Source organism: Pleurodeles waltl, chromosome 5, assembly GCF_031143425.1.
Source record: "Pleurodeles waltl isolate 20211129_DDA chromosome 5, aPleWal1.hap1.20221129, whole genome shotgun sequence".
Classification (NCBI taxonomy): Eukaryota; Metazoa; Chordata; class Amphibia; order Caudata; family Salamandridae; genus Pleurodeles; species Pleurodeles waltl.
Genome location: NC_090444.1, coordinates 429173119 through 429190699, shown reverse-complemented (window position 1 = coordinate 429190699; position 17581 = coordinate 429173119). Strand labels below are relative to the sequence as shown.

The window sequence follows — 17581 nt, the reverse complement described above, 5'->3', positions numbered from 1 at the left end:
ATTTCACTTACTCTTCTTAATGAAGTAATTGCTACTAAGAAAGCAACCTTCCATGTAAGAAATTGAAGAAGACAAGAGTGCATGGATTCGAATGGTGGGCCCATTAGTCTTGTGAGTACAATATTAAGATTCCATGCAGGAACTGGTGGAGTTCTGGGTGGCGTAATGCGGTTAAGTCCTTCCATAAATGCTTTTATGACAGGAACTCTAAAGAGAGAAGTATGTTGTATGGTTTGCAGATATGCTGATTGGCCGTTAAATGAATTTTAATAGAGGAAAAAGCTAGGTTTGCTTTTTGTAAATAAAGCAAATAGCATACTATATACTGTACTGATGCTTTCACCCCAAGGATACCTGGGGCGAGCTGGTCTCGTCCTCACACATGGTTCCTGTGTGCCGGGGACGAGACCAGCTCGTCTTGCACCCAGCCCAAGGGGGGGAGCGCTAGCGCTCCCCCCATGGGCCTCCCACCCACCCCCACAGGGCAGGGATGGAAGCGGAATTACTTCCCCTTACACCCCGACCAACCCCCACACTCCCCCAGTGACGTCTAATGACATCAGTGCGCAAATCGCACGCTGACCTCATCAGAGGTCAACTCCGATCTCATTGGAATCATGCTTCCTGCGCGATCCCGGAAGAGAACTGAAAAACAATTTCTCTTCCGACTGGGAAGTGGGGCGGGAGCAGCATGAAAGGAAAGGAAAGACCTTTCCTTTCATGTCTCTCTCAGCATTTCTGTTGCCTGATCATGATGTGATCGGGCAGCAGAAATGCCCACTAGACACCAGGGATTTTTTTTTATATATATTTCAATAAGGGGAGCGGCCCCTTGGGAAAGGGTCGCTACTTAGGGGGCCATATTATTTTTAGGCCATTTCTGCCCCCCTGGAGGTAGAAAACCGCTAGACACCAGGGATATTTTTTTTCTTCTATTTTACATGTGGCGCGCTACCCCTAAGGCAAGGGTCGCTCTCCGGGGAGGCCAAATTATTTTTAGGCCATTAGTTTTCCCTAGGTGCCGGCTAAGCTAGAGGCCAAAATCTACAGCTAGGCACTTTGCAAAAAACACGTCGGATTTCAATGTAAAAATGTGATGTGTCCATATTGCGTTTCCTGTTGTAGGCCTACCCACATAAGTGAGGTGCCATTTGTATCGGGAGACTTTGGGGAATACAGAATAGCAAAAGAAGTGTTATTGCCCCTTGTCTTTCTCTACATTTTTTCCTTCCAAATGTAAGACAGTGTGTAAAAAAGACATCTATTTGAGAAATGCCCTATAATTCACATTCTAGTATGGGCACCCCGGAATTCCGAGATCTGCAAATAACCACTGTTTCTCAACACCTTATTATTGCTGTATTTTGGCAAATTTCCTCTAGAATCCTTAGGATGTTGGGAAAAAAAGGATGCAAATTAGGCGTGGGTAGCATATGTGGACAAAAGTTATGAGAGCCTAAGTGCAAACTGCTCCAAATAGCCAAAAAAAGGCCTGCCACCTGAGGGGGAAAAGGCCCGGCAGCGAAGGGGTTAAGTGGATCTATATTTCTAGGTTGGCAGTAGTATACAAACCGTTTCCACTTATTTGCATAACATTGTCTGGTTTTTGGTTTACATGCTTGTTTTAGAACATCCATAGATTCTTGTGGATGGTGTAAATATCCAAATTCTATGACTTCAGGAGCCCAATCGCTAAGTTGAGTACACAGGGATTGGGATGCCTGATTTGTCCTTTGTTCTGAGTTAACAGATCTGGTCTGTTTGGAAGTTTGTGATGGGCACTACTGACAGATCCAAAAGTGCTGTGTACCAGTGTTGACGTGCCCATGTGGGAGCTATGAGTATCATGGTGAGAGAGGTGTGACGCATTTTGTTGACTAGAAATGGCATTAACGGGAGAGGGGGGGAAACACGTAAGCAAATATACCTGACCAGTTGATCCACAGAGCATTGCCCTTGGATTGAGGGTGTGGGTGTCTGGATGCGAAGGTTTGGCATTTAGCATTTTTGCTTGTTGTGAAAAGGTTTATGTTTGGTGTTCCCCACATTTGAAAGTAATATTGAAGTACATGTGGGTAAATTTCCCACTCATGTATTTGTTGCTGCGTCCTGCTTAGAAGGTCAGATAGCTGGTTGTATATCCCTGGGATATATTCCGCTAGTCGGTGAATCTGATAGTGAATTGCCCATTTCCATATTGTTTGAGCTAGCAGAGACAATTGGGATTAATGTGTCCCCCCTTGTTTTTTTCAGATAATACATGTGGTCATGTTGTCTGTTCTTATTAAGACTGTCTTGTGTATGATCTGAGGCTGGAATGCTTTGATGGCCAAGAACAAAGCTAATAATTCCAAGTGGTTTATGTGGTAAGTTGATCGTGTTGAGTCCCATTCCCCCTTTAAGGTTAGGTTGTTGAGATGGGGTCACCAACCTATCACTGACGCATCTGTTGTGATTATGGCCTGTGGCACTGGGCCTTGAAAAGACTGCTCTTTTGTTAAGTTGTTGTGATTCCACCACTGCAGAGATTTGTAAGTTTGGTGGTCTAACAACACTAGATCCTGTAACTGACCCTCTGCCTGAGACCATTGTTGTAAGAGACACTGTTGCAGTGGTGTCATGTTTAGTTGTGCATGTGGTACTATTGCTATACATGATGCCATCATTCCGAATAGTTTCATGATAAATCTTACTGTTTAAGTCGGACTGATCTGGATGTGTGATATGAGGTATTGAAAAGCCTGTATCCTCTGTGGATTTGGGTAGGCTAATGCCGTTTGAGTATTGAGAAATGCAACTAGATAAGGTTGAATCTGTGCTGGTTGAAGAGGAGATTTCTGGTAATTGACTGTGAACCCTAATGTATGTGGTTTATCTATTGTGTATTGAGTGTATTGTTGACACTGTAGAATGGTGCTATATTTTATTAACCAATCATCTAGCTAACGTAAGACATGTAGGTGTTGTCTTCTGAGATGAGCTGCTACTACAGCTGGACATTTTGTGAAAACCCATGGAGCTGCTGTTATGCCAAAGGGTAGTACTTTGAATTGGTAGTGGTTGCCTAATATTATGAACCTTAAGTACTTGCAGTGAGCTGGATGTAAGGGAATGTGGAAGTAGGCATCCTATAGATCTAACACAGTCATGTAATCGTGTTTTTGTAGTAGGGGAATGGCATCCTGTAGAGTGACCAAGTGAAAATGTCTTGCAGGATATTTAGATTTAGAGGTCTGAAATCTAGAATGGGTCTGAGAGTACCATCCTTTTTGGTATAAGGAAATATAGAAAATATACTCATGTCCCTTGCTGTAAGATGAGAACCATTTCTATTGCCCCTTTTGGTAATAGAGATTGCACCTCTTGTTTTAGTAGTGTGTTCTGGAGAGAGTCTGTGAGAACAAGGGGGAATATTTGGTGGAGTAGAGATGAGTTCTAGGCAATAACCACTGCAGATAATTGAGAGTACACACTGATCTGTGGTGATGTTTTGCCAGTGAGAGTGGAATTGTTGCAGTCTTCCTCCCACAGGAGATGTGTGGGATTGTGGGATGTTTGGAAAGTCATTGTTTTGTGGGTGCGGTAGCACTCTTTGAGGCAGTAAACTTTCCTCTGGCTCTGAAGTTCTGTCCTCTGTAAGAGTTTATAAATGACCCTCTTGAATAATACTGCTGCGTCTGTTTTGGATGGGAGGTGGAAGCCTCTGCAGTTTGGTATTTAAAACCTCCCCTAAACTGTTGTTTCCAAAAGTAACCCCAAAAAGGTGTGGTATAAAGGGCTCCCATGGCTTTTGCAGTATCTGAATCCTTTCGGAGTTTCTCAATAGTAGTATCTACTTCTGGTCCGAAGAGATGCTGTGTATCGAAAGGCATGTTAAGCATTGCCTGCTGTATTTCGGGTTTAAAACCCGAGGACCTTAGCCATGCATGTGGTCGGATTGTAACGGTAGTATTAATTCTCCTAGCTGTAGTGTCAGTTACGTCTAGGGCAGATCTAATCTGGTTATTTGTAATACCCTGTCCCTCTTCTATAATTTGCTGCACTCTCTTTTGGTGTTCCTTGGGTAGATACTGCAAGAATCCTCGCATTTCATCCCAATGTGCCCTTTCATCTCTTGCTCTCTTGCTAACAGGGCCTGGGAATTAGCAATACGCCACTGGTGGCTGCTTGTGTAGCTACACCCTTTTCCCGGGAGCATCAAATGCTCTCATTTTTTTTGTCAGGGGATGGGGTATCTCCTGAAGACTGACTATTAGTCTGTTTCCTGGCTGCACTGACCACAATAGAATCCAGTGCCAGTTGTTGCGTAATGTAGACTGGGTCTGTTGGTGCAGGCATATATATTTTGTTTTATCAATTCTTGGGGTTAGAAACCTAGCTTTCACTGGTTCTTTGAATATGTCGTCTGCGTGTCTATGCATACCAGGAAGCATTGGTAAGCACTGGTAGTATTTATGTGTAGAGGATAATGTATTAAAAAGGAAATCCTCTTCCAAAGGTTCTGCATGCATTTGGACCCAATGGTATGCAGCTGCCCTAGATATAACTTGGGGGTAAACTGTAATACCCTCTGGTGGTGATGGTTTAGTAGGGTAAAGATCAGGATCATTGGACGGTATAGGGTTTGAGTCACACATGTCCCAAGGGTCCACTGTCTCCCTATGAACAGGTACGGGAGTGTGATGGTGATGATACTGGTGGTGGGTAGTAGGTGGTGATGAGAAAGAAAGCTGTGGCGAACGTGGTGGAGAAAGCTGGGGAGGTGATGGCTTCTCCTTTTGCATGAAATGTTTTGCTGGTGGTGGAGCAATATCAAGAGTGTCTTGAAATGCCAGCTTTCTTTTAGTCTGTGGAGGCGGAGAATCAATAAGTTTCCCAGTCTCTTTGTGGATGTGTATTCTTCTCTGCTCACACTCCATAACCTCCAAAAGTGGTTGAATATTAGATTCCTCTATTTGATGTTCTGATGTTTTTGTGCCCTTAAAGGATTGTTCAGGGGCTGTTTTGTGCATATGTTTCAAACGGTTTTATAGTCCTGTCTCTTCTGTATAGATGCCCACATCCAACTGCCTGTGGCATAGATAAGCCACTCCTCTAGCAGGTCTTACAGCCCTGAGGCAGGGTGCACTATACCACAGGTGGGGGCATAGTTGCCTGAGCACTATGCCACCACAGTGCCTAAGCACTAAGCAAAACCATAGACAGGTGCAGGGTAGCCATAAAGAGTATATGGCCTGGGGGTCTGTCAATTACGAACTCCACAGTTCCATAATGGCTACAATGAAATCTGGGAAGTTTGGTATCAAACGTCTGAGCACAATAAATGTACACTGATGCCAGTGTGGGATTTATTGTAAAATACACCCAGAGGGCATCTTATAGATGCCCCCTTAATACCAGTCCAACTCCTAGTGCTAGGCTGACCAGTTTCTGCCAGCCTGCCACAACCAGACGAGTTTCTGGCCACAAGGGGTGAGTGGCCAGGAACAAAGCCTGTACTGGGTGGAGGTGCTTCTCACCTCCCCCTGCAGGAACTTTAACACCTGGTGGTGAGCCTCAAAGGCTCATGCCTTTTGTCACAGCACCCCTGGGCATTCCAGCTAGTGGAGATGCCCGCCCCTGAAGACACGGCCCCTACTTCTGGCAGCAAGGCCGTAGGAGATAATGAGAAAAACAAGGAGGAGTCACCTACCAGTCAAGACAGCCCCTAGGGTGCCGTGAGCTGAGGTGATCCCTGCCTTTAGAAATCCTCCATCTTGAGTTTGGAGGATTGCCCCCAATAGGAATAGGGATGTGCCCCCCTCCCCTCTGGGAGGAGGCAAAAGGAGGGTGTAGCCATCCTCAAGGACAGTAGCCATTGGCTACTGTCCCCCAGACCTAAACACACTCCTAAATTGAGTATTTAGGGGGCGACCCTGAACCCAGGAAATCAGATTTCTGCAACCTGAAGAAAGAAGGAGGACTGCTGACCTGAAAGCCTGCAGAGACGACGGAGACACCAACTGACTTGGCCATAGCCCTACCGGCCTGTCTCCAGACTTAAAGAACCTGCACAGCGACGAATCCAACGGGACCAGCGACCTCTGAGGACTCAGAGGACTGCCCTGCACCTAAAAGACCAAGAAACTTCTGAGAACAGCTGCACTGTTCAGAAACAGCAACAACTTTGCAACTCTGAAGCAACTTTTAAAGAGACTCTCCCTTCCCGCTAGAAGCGTGAGACTTCACACTCTGCACCCGACGCCCCTGGCTCGAGTTTGGAGAAACCAACACTGCAGAGAGGACTCCCAGGCAACTCCAACGATGTGGACATCCTGAGTTGACCTCCATGCACCCCCACAGCGGTGCCTGCAGAGAGGATCTAGAGGCTTTGCCTGACCACGACTGCCTGGTAACAAAGGAACCCGACGCCTGGACCAACCACTGAACCCGAAGTTTCCAGGACCGAGAGGAACCACCTATCAGTGCAGGAGTGACCAGCAGGCAGCCCTTATCCTAGCCCAGTCGGTGGCTGGCCCGAGGAGCCCCCCTGTGCCCTGCCTGCATCGCCTAAGTGACCCCCGGGTCCCTCCATTGCTTTCAATAGCAAACCCAACTGTCAACATCAGGACAGTGCGCGCTCTACGGGCGACGTAAATGCAAAAACCCAGTCTTTATGCAAAGGCATATTTCATGCATTGTGTTTCTATGCAGTATGTTAACCTTTTGCATTGCAGAGCTTTTACCTTGAAAAGTCATTAATGCTGTACGTAATTCAGTGTTCATTTGCAAGGCTTGTTTGCAGGACTCCAGGGTGTGGTCCTTTATTCTAAGATGTTCTAGACGCCTTCCTTGCAGCATGGTTCGGTGTGGCTCGTGGGCGGGGCTTGGCTCTATATAAGGGAGCCAGCCCAGCTCCACGTGCTCACTATTCAGAGGTCCCGGTGCAGAGCAGCAGCATTTTCCAGAGCTCATGTCCGGAGGCCTATCCAGTCATTTAAAGGCCTGCCCTCGTTTAATTGGGGATCTTCAAGCAGGGCGGAAAGGTGGAGGTCGGGTTAGGCCCCTGACTCCGTTTCCAGTGACACTCAAGTTTTGGACCTAAACTTGAAATCGCGTGTGTAATTGTTTTCCTGGCATTTACTTCTTGGCACTTAGATCGGCAGTGTGCGCGATCATTTCATGGCATTTGTATTGTGAATTCAGAATCGGCAACAGTGTGCGCGATTCATTCCTGGCATTTACTTCTTGGTATTTAGATCGGCAGTGCACATGATTATTTCATGGCATTTGTATTGTGAATTCCGAATTGGCAACAGTGTGCGTGATTCATTCCTGGCATTTACTTCTTGGTATTCAGATCGGCAGTGCGCGCGATCATTTCATGGCATTTGTATTGTGGATTCTGAATCGGCAACAGTGTGCGTGATTCATTCCTGGCATTTACTTCTTGGTATTCAGATCGGCAGTGCGCGCGATCATTTCATGGCATTTGGATCGTGAATTCCGAATCGGCAACAGTGTGTGCGATTCATTCCTGGCATTCACTTCTTGGCATTCAGATCGGCAGTGCGCGTGATCATTTCATGGCATTTGTATTGTGGATTCTGAATCGGCAACAGTGTGCGTGATTCATTCCTGGCATTTACTTCTTGGTATTCAAATCGGCAGTGCGCGCGATCATTTCATGGCATTTGGATCGTGAATTCCGAATCGGCAACAGTGTGTGCGATTCATTCCTGGCATTTACTTCTTGCCATTCAGATCGGCAGTGTGCGCGATCAGTTCATGACATTTGGTTCTTGATAATCGAATCGGCAACAGTGTGCGCGATTCATTCCAGGCATTTAACTTTTGAAATATAGATCGGAAGAGTGCGCAATCATTTCTAGACATTGAAGTCTAGATGTGCAGTTTGATTAAGGTGCATAATATTTCCTGAACATTTGAGTCTTGGAACTCTTAATCAGAGAGTGGCGTAGCCGTGTTATTCATGGTTCTAGTACAGTTCATTCATGCAGAGAAAAAACCATGTGCTCTTTGATTCTTGTTACAATGCAGTGATTATTCTAAGAACTATTTGGAGAGCGTTTATTGTTAAAAAAATATATAATATGTTAATTCTGGAATGTTCATATGAAAACCTTGCATAACCTTTCTTGATTTCCAGGTACCTACATTCTTGAGGCCTAGTTATAGTGAAGTCTTAGGTCATTCATGTTTTCAGTATAAGTGTTTATTTGAAACAAAACTTATTGAAAGTTATTGTGATTAATCTTGCAATTGTGTTGTTTAACTCTTGCTTCCACAGGTCTCCTTCCCCGCTGTTCCCAACCCAAAACCCATTCCTCCACTTGGCCATTCTTTAACTCTGTGCTATATTACTAGTGGAGTTTGGAGCTGCCAAGAGGTGGACATGTTGGGAACATGCGCAAGCCCTGAGGATCTGGTCTCCTTGACACCAACGCCTACTTTGCCGACTGCACCCGGCCGCCCCTGTGCCAATGAGGGTGTGTTTTGTGGGCTTTGTGTCCCCCCACCCCAGTGTTCTACAAACCCCCCGGTCCGGTCCCCGAGGACGCAGGTACTTACATGTAAGCAGACTAGGACCGGAGCACCCTGTTCTTCATAGCCACCTATGTGTTTTGGGCCCTCCTTTGACCTCTGCACCTGACCGGCCCTGTGTTGCTGGTGCTGTGGCTTTGGGGTTGCCTTGAACCCCCAACGGTGGGCTGCCTATACCCAGGAGACTGACTGTGTAAGTGATTTACTTACCTGAGAAACGGAACCAAACTTACCTCCCCAGGAACTGTTGATTTTTGCAGTGTCCACTTTTTAAAATATCTTATTGCCATTTTAACCTAAACTGTGGGTACTACTGTTGTAAATCAAAGTTCTCTACTTACCTGTGTGAAGAACCTTGCATTTTATATATTTACCTAAAATCTTGAATTTTGTGGTTCTAAAATAAATTAAGAAATACTATTGGCCTGGAGTTAAGTCTTTGAGTGTGTGTTCCTCATTGATTGCCTGTGTGTGTACAACAAATGCTTAACACTACCCACTGATAGGCCTACTGCTCGACCACACTACCACAAAATAGAGCATTAGTATTATCTAATTTTGCCACTATCAACCTCTAAGGGGAACCCTTGGACTCTGTGCACACTATCTCCCACTTTGAGATAGTATATAGAGAGCCAACTTCTTACAGTGAATATGACCAACCCCCTGTCCTGACCCCACTTTTGGCAGCAGCACAGGTGGGAAAATTAGTTAAATTAGGAGTGCCCCCTTCATGCCAGTCCCACCTCTAAGGTGGACGACCTGAAATGGACACTACTTTTCAAATTCCTCCATCTTGCTTGGAAAGAATTAGGCTACTAGGGTTAGGGTTATGCCCACTTCCCAGCGGAAATGGTCATAAGAAGGATGTAGTCAGCCCACTGGCTACTGCCTGGCACTCCCTGTAACACCCCTAAATTGAATATTTAGGCGACACCCCTGACCGCAAACTCAGATTTTGACGGCCTAATAAGACCCAGACTAATAAGATTTGCACTTGCAGAAGAGGAAAAGAAGAAGCAGCAGACTACGCCAGACTGCCTGCTGATCTCAAAGGTTCTGCCCAAGAATCCAACTCGTCCTGCCTTCCATAAAGACTCAAGTCTCCTGTGAGAAGCGAACCTGCTTTGCAACACAATCTTCAAAGAAAAGTCTCTGCAGCTACTGGTGTAGTGAATCCTAGTTTGTTTTAATGGGATAACAGGAGTTAGCTTAGCCTCTGGCTTGCAGACTCGTGCCCTCGTCACCTAGTGACTTTTAATCCTACTTAGCTTGCTCTGTCTTAGCCCATTTAATTATTTAATTCATCTAAGATGGCTGCCTTGTTTATAGTTAGGCCACTTGTTATGCTTTGCATTATCAGTGCCACTGCGCTAAGGCGTCAAGATCAGGCGACAAAGACAAACAAACAGTAGGTGTTCACACTTAGGGATTTTCCCTCTCTATACTTTCGAGGGATTTGTTTATAACAATTGCTGTCCCAAGCATGTCTGTTATCTATTGTTTGGGAACACACCTACGTCAGGGGTTCTGGAAAATCTGTATAAATACATCGCACTTTAGACAGATAATCAGAGAGATTCCGACCAGAGGGCATCGCCACCATCGCTGATATCGATGCTGCACATCGTCTTGACGCTGACCCAGTCTTCGTGTCCCTGCGGAGTCTGAGATAGAGACCTTATTCCAAGGTATTGAGGGTTGGGGGCTCCTCTCATGGACATGGCATTGGCAGATGAGGTTTAGCAAACCCAGCTCTCCTTTAGGTAGGAGGTTAGGCCTATCACATTAGGGTATTAGGACATATTACACCTCTTATGTCTTTTACATGCATTGCAAGATGGTGGGGGTCTTTGTAATAATGACTCTCGTCTTCACAATTCTGTTTCTTGCACTATTCATTATCCTAATCATTGCAGCCCATGCAACATATCGCAAATTGCAGTTGTGTTAAATAAAAACTATTGAAACTTTACTGCATCTTTGTCATTGCCTGTGTTTGTATGAGACATGATATATCTGTGAGAAAGGGGTAATCTCTGTTTAACCCCGACACTCCCTGAGATGTCTTATTCTCGAGTCCATGCATAAAGGCTGCCACGAATCACCTTTTACTATTGTGTTTCTGGTGAAGTGCTGCTAGTGAGCCGGTAAGGTTGGGACAACAGTTGAGACTTGTTGTAGGATAGGAATAGTCACCTACAAACAAAAGTACTGTCATCCTCGAACCAGCAGTCTTGCCTAGAGCAAGAGTTCAAACTACGACACTGAAACACCAAAGACCCGACACCTGAAGTGACCACTGCACCCGATGTCCACGACCTGAGGTGATGTCAACCAATGGTGCCAACACAGTTCCCAAGCTGCCCTGCTGCTCACCAAGATGCCTGCAGCCTCTGAACAGAGGGCCCCCTCTCCTGCAGCCTTATGGGAGCGAAGATCCGACACCTCCAGCAACCACTGCACCTGTCGCCCCTGATCCCATCTGAGGTGGGTCACTGGTGCCATTGACATCCCCCAGCTCCTAAGAGCTCAAGTCTACCCTGGGTCCACCCCTGCCGGACTCCCTAACGACACCTTCAGCCTCACCACAGATGCCCCCTGACCGCGAGAGATCCAGGACGAGAAAACCTGATGACTAAGGACACCCCTGTATCCGTCACCCCTTGGCCCTTGAAAAAAAGGACCAAAGGTGCACCTACTTCTCTGAGCACTCCAAGTCTACCACCTACCTGCTTGTCCTCCCTGCCTGTCTTTATGATGACCAAACTCCCATAGAAAACCATTGGGCACCTGATGAATTACTGCACACCTGCATCTGTCAGCCCCTGTGCTGGCTGGTGTGGCCTGTTGGTGTGGTTCTGATCAGTGCCCAGCACTTACCTTTACTACCTGAGCTTGACCTCGTAAGTCATTGTTAACTCTGTGTTTGCTGAACATTATTTTCCTCCATAGGATAACATTGAGAGAACTCTGAAAATTGCACTAAGTGTTGATTTCTCAAATTGCAAAGTATTTATGCTTAAAGGTCTACTAACCTGATTAGGAAGTTCTTGGTTTTGAAAGATGCCTTCAAATAATTATTTTTCTTAATTGCTCTCAGATTTATTATTTGAGTGTGTCTCTCATTCATTGCCTCTGTGTGTACAACAAATGCTTAGCACTATCCCCTGATAAGCCTAACTGCTCGCCCACACTACCACAAAATAGAGCATTAGTCCTATCTACTTTTGCCTCTGTAAACTAATTGGGGAGTCACTGGACTCTCTGTACTGTGTACTTCTTTTTAGTACACCATACAGAGAGCCACCTTCATACACTGGCTCTCACCTTGGGGAGGGGGGCAGAAACATATCTAAGGTGGCTTAACTGGTCAGGACCACTCAGTCAACACACTAGTAGCGGGTAGGTTTTCAGGGAGGGAGGGGGGTTGGTGGTGGGAGGGGGTAGGATGTTGGAGGAAGGGACCTGTAAGGAGCCCTCTGGCTGCAGGTATTCATACACCTCTCACTGGAATCAGTGAGCGTTTATTAATCTGAGATGTTTGATACCAAACATCTCTGGGTTCAGAGAAGCCATCATGTAGCTGGGAAACGTATAGTAACCAGCGTTCAGCACATTTAAAATGGCTTTCCAGTTCACCTACTATGCCTAAGAATCGACAGAGACATAGGAGGGGCATATCTGCTCATGCATATATGGCCTCACGTGTCCTCATGCACCCTGCCTTAGGGATGACTTACACCTGGCACATGCAGTGGTAGGGGGCCCTGGCACACAGAGGTGTGCGACATGTAGTGTTTTTAATTTTACCTGCACCAACACAAGCACTCTGCAATGGCAGCACTGTGTGGGTTTGGTGAGGGGTCTTGGGGGGCACAAATGGTGCTGCAGCCCTCTGGGACCTTCCTTAGTACCCTAGGGGTACCATTTACTAGGGAATTAGAGGGTGCTAACAAGTGTGCCAATTGTGGAGAACAAATGTGCAGTTTTGGAAAGGTGCTCTGGTACTGGGGACCTGGTTAGCAAGGACCCAAGTGACTTTCAGTCCAAATCACATCAGATATCAGGTTAAAAGGGAGGGCTAACCATGCTAAAAGGGGTGCTTTTCTATACTAACCTAGTGAAAGAATTCCAGGATCAAGTCTGGCGCCTGCAAGGAGTCTCATAAGAAATCTAAAGGAACACCCATACACCCATTGATGAATTTGTAAGGGGCTACATGCAGTCACTATACAGCTGCACTATACTCTGGAGCAGAAACCTATGGGTATGGAGAATCACTTCTGATCTACAGCCCCAAGTTAGTTCAACACCAACATTAAGCTCCTAATTGTTACCAGAAAAATATATTACAACCAGATATAATTCGAATAACACACAGAAACTTTGAAAGGTGATGCTCAGCCATAATGAGAGCAGTAGTCAAAGTCTAATACCCAACTTTCGATGGGTAATGGCTTTGAATAAAAAGAGGTGCCTTAGCATAGAGAATGGCTGGCTATGGTCTGCTTTCTGGAAAAAGCATAGAAGGCTTCAGCTTCAACCTACTGGAGTTATCATACGTTTTTTTCAACAATTGTCCATGTTTCGCATTTTAAAACAATTCCTCCTAATTGAGTAAGGTGATGATTCATTCAGCCAATGCAGTTAATTCTGATTCACATAGGTCGCATAACAATGTGAAAAATAACACCACTTGCTCACTCACAACTTTAGGCTTTGCTTCGCTGTTTTCCTGTTTTGGGCTGAAAGACTAGCTACGAGTTACTATAGTCTTTAAAAAAGTAAGGATTCTGTATGCCATGAATAGTAGAGACTTGTGATGCAGGTTTAATTTGGAGTTTAAAATATGAGAAACTTTTCAATTTTTCTTCAAATGATTCCGTAGAGAAAATGTTCAACCTACTCGTTTTCAAAAGTTTAATAGCCTGGGTTCGTTCATCTTGGTCACCAACAACATTTTCTTCCATAACATGGTTCTGAATCTCTTCATCTGCTTCCATGAGGGGTTTGAGTTTGTAAAGAATTCTGGAAGTGAACTCTGATATATGAGGTGAAACTGTTGGAGCGGTACTTGGTAGGGAAACATCAATCATGAATATGTATGTCAACACACTGGAAAGACAAAATAACAGAAAGTGCTTAGTGTATTTACAGTGGCATGGTTACATGTATTGTGCTTATGTTCACATCAAAAAATAATCAAGAGACAGATCTCAGATGTTTAAAAGATTTTGTTAAGTTTGTACTTCTATTTACTCATTCCTTCAGCTTACTACAGATATTGCTAACATGGTCCTCACTGTGGCCTTTAAGAACAAGTTACTAATGTTCAGTAATGCTCTTTCTAGCAGAGACTCTATCTTACTGCAGATTACTTACCTTTTGATATTTCCTCAGATGTTACACTGGAACCGGAAACCTTTGGGCAGTCCCTCTGCGTGTTGATAGTTGGGGCCATGCAGTTGCACTGACACCGTTCTGACCTAGAAATTAAATGCGGGACAAACACAGGTGCCACTCTCATGCACTGATGTCAGTTGATTTTGATGCAGTTTGTGCCCTCAAACGCAGAGCCCAACAGCAAACTGGCCAGAACAGTGTGTGGAAGCCTAGATGAACAAGTTAGTTATTTTCGGTAACGCCTTATCTGGTAGAGACTATATCTAGCAGCAGATTCATTTCCTTAAAATTATTTCAGATGTAAGACTGGATCTGGAACATTTTTTGTGAGCAGCACCACTGCGTGATGGTATGTGGCGTTGATCAGCTCCACATACATCGACGACATTGTCTGCACTGGAAATTACATCCAGGGCATATGAGGAGAGGCCTCTTTGTGACAGTTAGGCAACACTTTTTTTGCCTGATGTATGATGTAGCCTAGAGATTGTAGTGCCCAGTATCCCTGCTAATCAGGTTCCCTGGAACAGAGCTCTTTCCCTAAAACTGTTGTGATGCACTGGTACAATAGGAGACCCCTTTAGCTACCACTATGAGTCCCTAGTAAATGGTAATTAAGTACTCAGGGCATGGGATACTAAAGGTAGGCCCCTGAGGGCAGCAGCACTGATTGTGCCACCCACTAGGGCCATGCATTCCAGTACACCCAGCACTGCCATTGCAGGCTGAGTGTCCTGATGCAAACCTAAAAAGTAAACTCGACATGGCACACTGCCTGTGTGCCCTGCCAGACACACTGCATACACTATGGGTAAGTCACCCCTCTGGTAGGCGTTACAGCCCTAAGGCAGGATGCACCATACTGTATGTGAGGGCACAGCTGTATGAGCAATATGCCCCCACTGTGCCCTTGCCAAACCTGTGACATAGTGAGTGAACAGAGCAGCCATTTTACTACACGTGCTGGACACTGGTCAACATGAGTTTCACAGTAACATGATGGTCACTCTAAACCATGGGTTGTTTGGTATCAAACAACTCAGAAGGATAAATCCAAACTGGTACCAGTATTGGATTTATTACTAAATGTACCCAGGGGTCACCTTAGAGGTGCTCCCTGCAAACATTAACTACCCTGGCATGATTGCTGACTGATTCTAACCAGCCAGCCACTTCCAGTCAGCCAATCTACTACCTTGGGGTGAGAGATTCTTCTCTCTGGGTTTGAGACAAAGCCCTTCCTGGGTGGAGGTGCTAATATCCCCTCCCTCAGGAATGTGCACTGTTTTGGTGGTGAGCTTCAAAGAGCTTACCACCTTTGAAACTCGACTTCGAGCCCTGCTGCTATCAGTTATACGGTTTTGTCTGTATTTTTAAAGGTGACATCCATTGATTCCTATGGTGCGTAGTTACACATAAAAAATACTATGTTTATTAAACTTAAAAAATTATTATCTCGCAAAGTACTTACCCAATTCTGATGATCTTGGTCTTAAAATTTGAAGCGAGTTATTTTTATATATTGGTCTCAATTTATTCCTTTGAGTGTGTGAGTTGCAAGATTGATGCTGTGAGTACAACAAAAGCTTTGCACTTCTCCAAGATTGCCCTAACTGCTCGACCAAGATACCTCCAAAACTTAGAGCATTAGGTGATCTAGTTTTACCCCTGTAAACCAACGTGTGGTTTCCTGGACCCCCTGCAGTGTGCCTAGCTTTGCACACTACATAGAGGGCCAGCCTCCTGCAGGGCACCTATCTAAGTGTCACCCCGGCATGCTGACATCAATTTATTTTCCTTACTTTCCATTCCAGAAGTGCGGAGCCATGAAGAATACCGACAACTGATGTGCATTTGGTAAACATGAGCAGAGAGCCCCATGTTGCTTCCTCGCAGAAATCCACAACTGGAACTCTGAGTGCTAACGCAGTAGTCGAAGCTCTGGATCAGGCAGAATGAGCACGAAAGCCCTCAGGAGGTTGCTTCAAGGCCAATGAGTAGCAGGTTTTCTGCTCAGTTTGACCCTTTTTAGCTCCAAGATTAACTCACAAAGAGATGATCGCCCCCTGGAACTCGTGTGCCGTTATGGTACAACAGCAATGATCGTTTGGGGTCCAGACAACAGAGGCGCTGCACATTCTTGCAGGGGTGAGGTGGAGTGTAGAAAGTAGGTAAGAAGATGGACTGTCCTACATGAAAAGACGTGACCACCTTTGGAAGAAAGGAAGCCCACGTGTGAAGCACCACTGTATCAGGCTGGATAGATAGATAAAAAGTGCAGCTTAGATGATAAGGCCTGCAACTAATGACTTGCTGGGCAGATGTTGCAGCCGAGAGGAAAGCTGTTTTGATGATGAGTAACCGCAGGAGACAACTGTGACATAGCTCAAACGGAGCGTACAGGAAAGCACACTTTTTTACAAGGTCAGACCCCCATTATTCCCTGTTTTCTGATGTGGCTTTGACTGTTAGCGCACTGGGACCCTGCTAACCAGGTCAAAAATGCCAGATCTCCTTCTCCCAAAACTGCACAGTTGTTTTGCACAATTGGTAAACTCTTTAGCTACTACTGTAAGTCCCTAGTAAATGGTACCTGTGGTGCCTGGGGTGTAGAAAGGTACCCTCTTTTGTAGCAAGGGTACTGTAGGAGGCTGGCCCTCTATGTAGTGTGCAAAACTAGGTACACTGTGTAGGGAGGTCAAGGCAACCACACATTGGTTTCCAGAGGCAAAAATCAGATCACCTAATGCTCCAATTATTTAGGTAGCTGGTCGAGCAGTTAGGCTAATCCAGGAGATGTTAAGCATAGTGGTATTTCACAGTATCAATCATGCACCACACACAATGAATTACTCAACACCACATTTATAAAAATACTTCAGATTTTTATAAAAACAATTTAAGACCAAGATGGTTAAGATACGTGAAATAATTTTTGAGTTATGATTTTTCAAAGTTTTAATGAAGTTAGTCTTTCTGTGCGTAATTACGCACCATAGGAATTAATGGAAGGTCACCTGTAAAAATTAATCTAAAATCACACAAATGAATTACCAGTCTCTTCTTTTGCAGGATGGTCCATGAGGATGGTGGGGACATTGTGCCAGGTGGCAGCTCCCGATTTCGACAGGAGCACTGCTGTAAAGTTTCTTGGCACAGGGCCACTTGAAGGGGCCACCTGGAAAAGGAGGTAGTTTGCAGATTTAAAGGTGGTGCTCCAGGGTCCCCTTGGGCTGCTGAGGTGACAAGAGGGTAGGGAGCCATGGCACACAGCTGGTTCCACAATGCAGTGCTCAGGGTTGCCAGATGCAGGGTGAGTTTGAGGTCTTGGAGGCTGTGCGCAATGGAACCCTTTGGAGATGGAGGTAAGTCTTCTTCCAGGGGCCTTGCAGGATGACGAGGGCGCTCTGGTGGGAGGTCCATGGTGTTCCTGAAATCACTCGACTGGGGCTTCCTCCTGGTCTAGTTGCAGCTCTGGGAGAGCTGTTTTTGTGGTAGTCCATTTGCACTGACCAGTACCTGGGGTATAGGCACAACTCGGCCATGGGAGGGCACAGTGTCACAAACGTTGGCATACTTGTAGGTCTCATCCGGGCTGTCCATGTGTCGTCGGGTCTGGCTGCAACTTCCG

The 17581-nt window shown here is 45.5% G+C and overlaps 1 protein-coding gene across 1 annotated transcript in view; it reads right to left on the bottom strand.

Moving 5' to 3' along the window:
- Positions 1–17581, bottom strand: part of PSME4 (proteasome activator subunit 4) — a 1396200-nt gene that overhangs the window by 234922 nt on the left and 1143697 nt on the right. The window contains exon 40 of the mRNA XM_069234194.1: positions 13454–13662. Within this exon, the coding sequence (XP_069090295.1) occupies positions 13454–13662 (209 nt within the window). The remainder of the gene's footprint in view (positions 1–13453; positions 13663–17581) is intronic.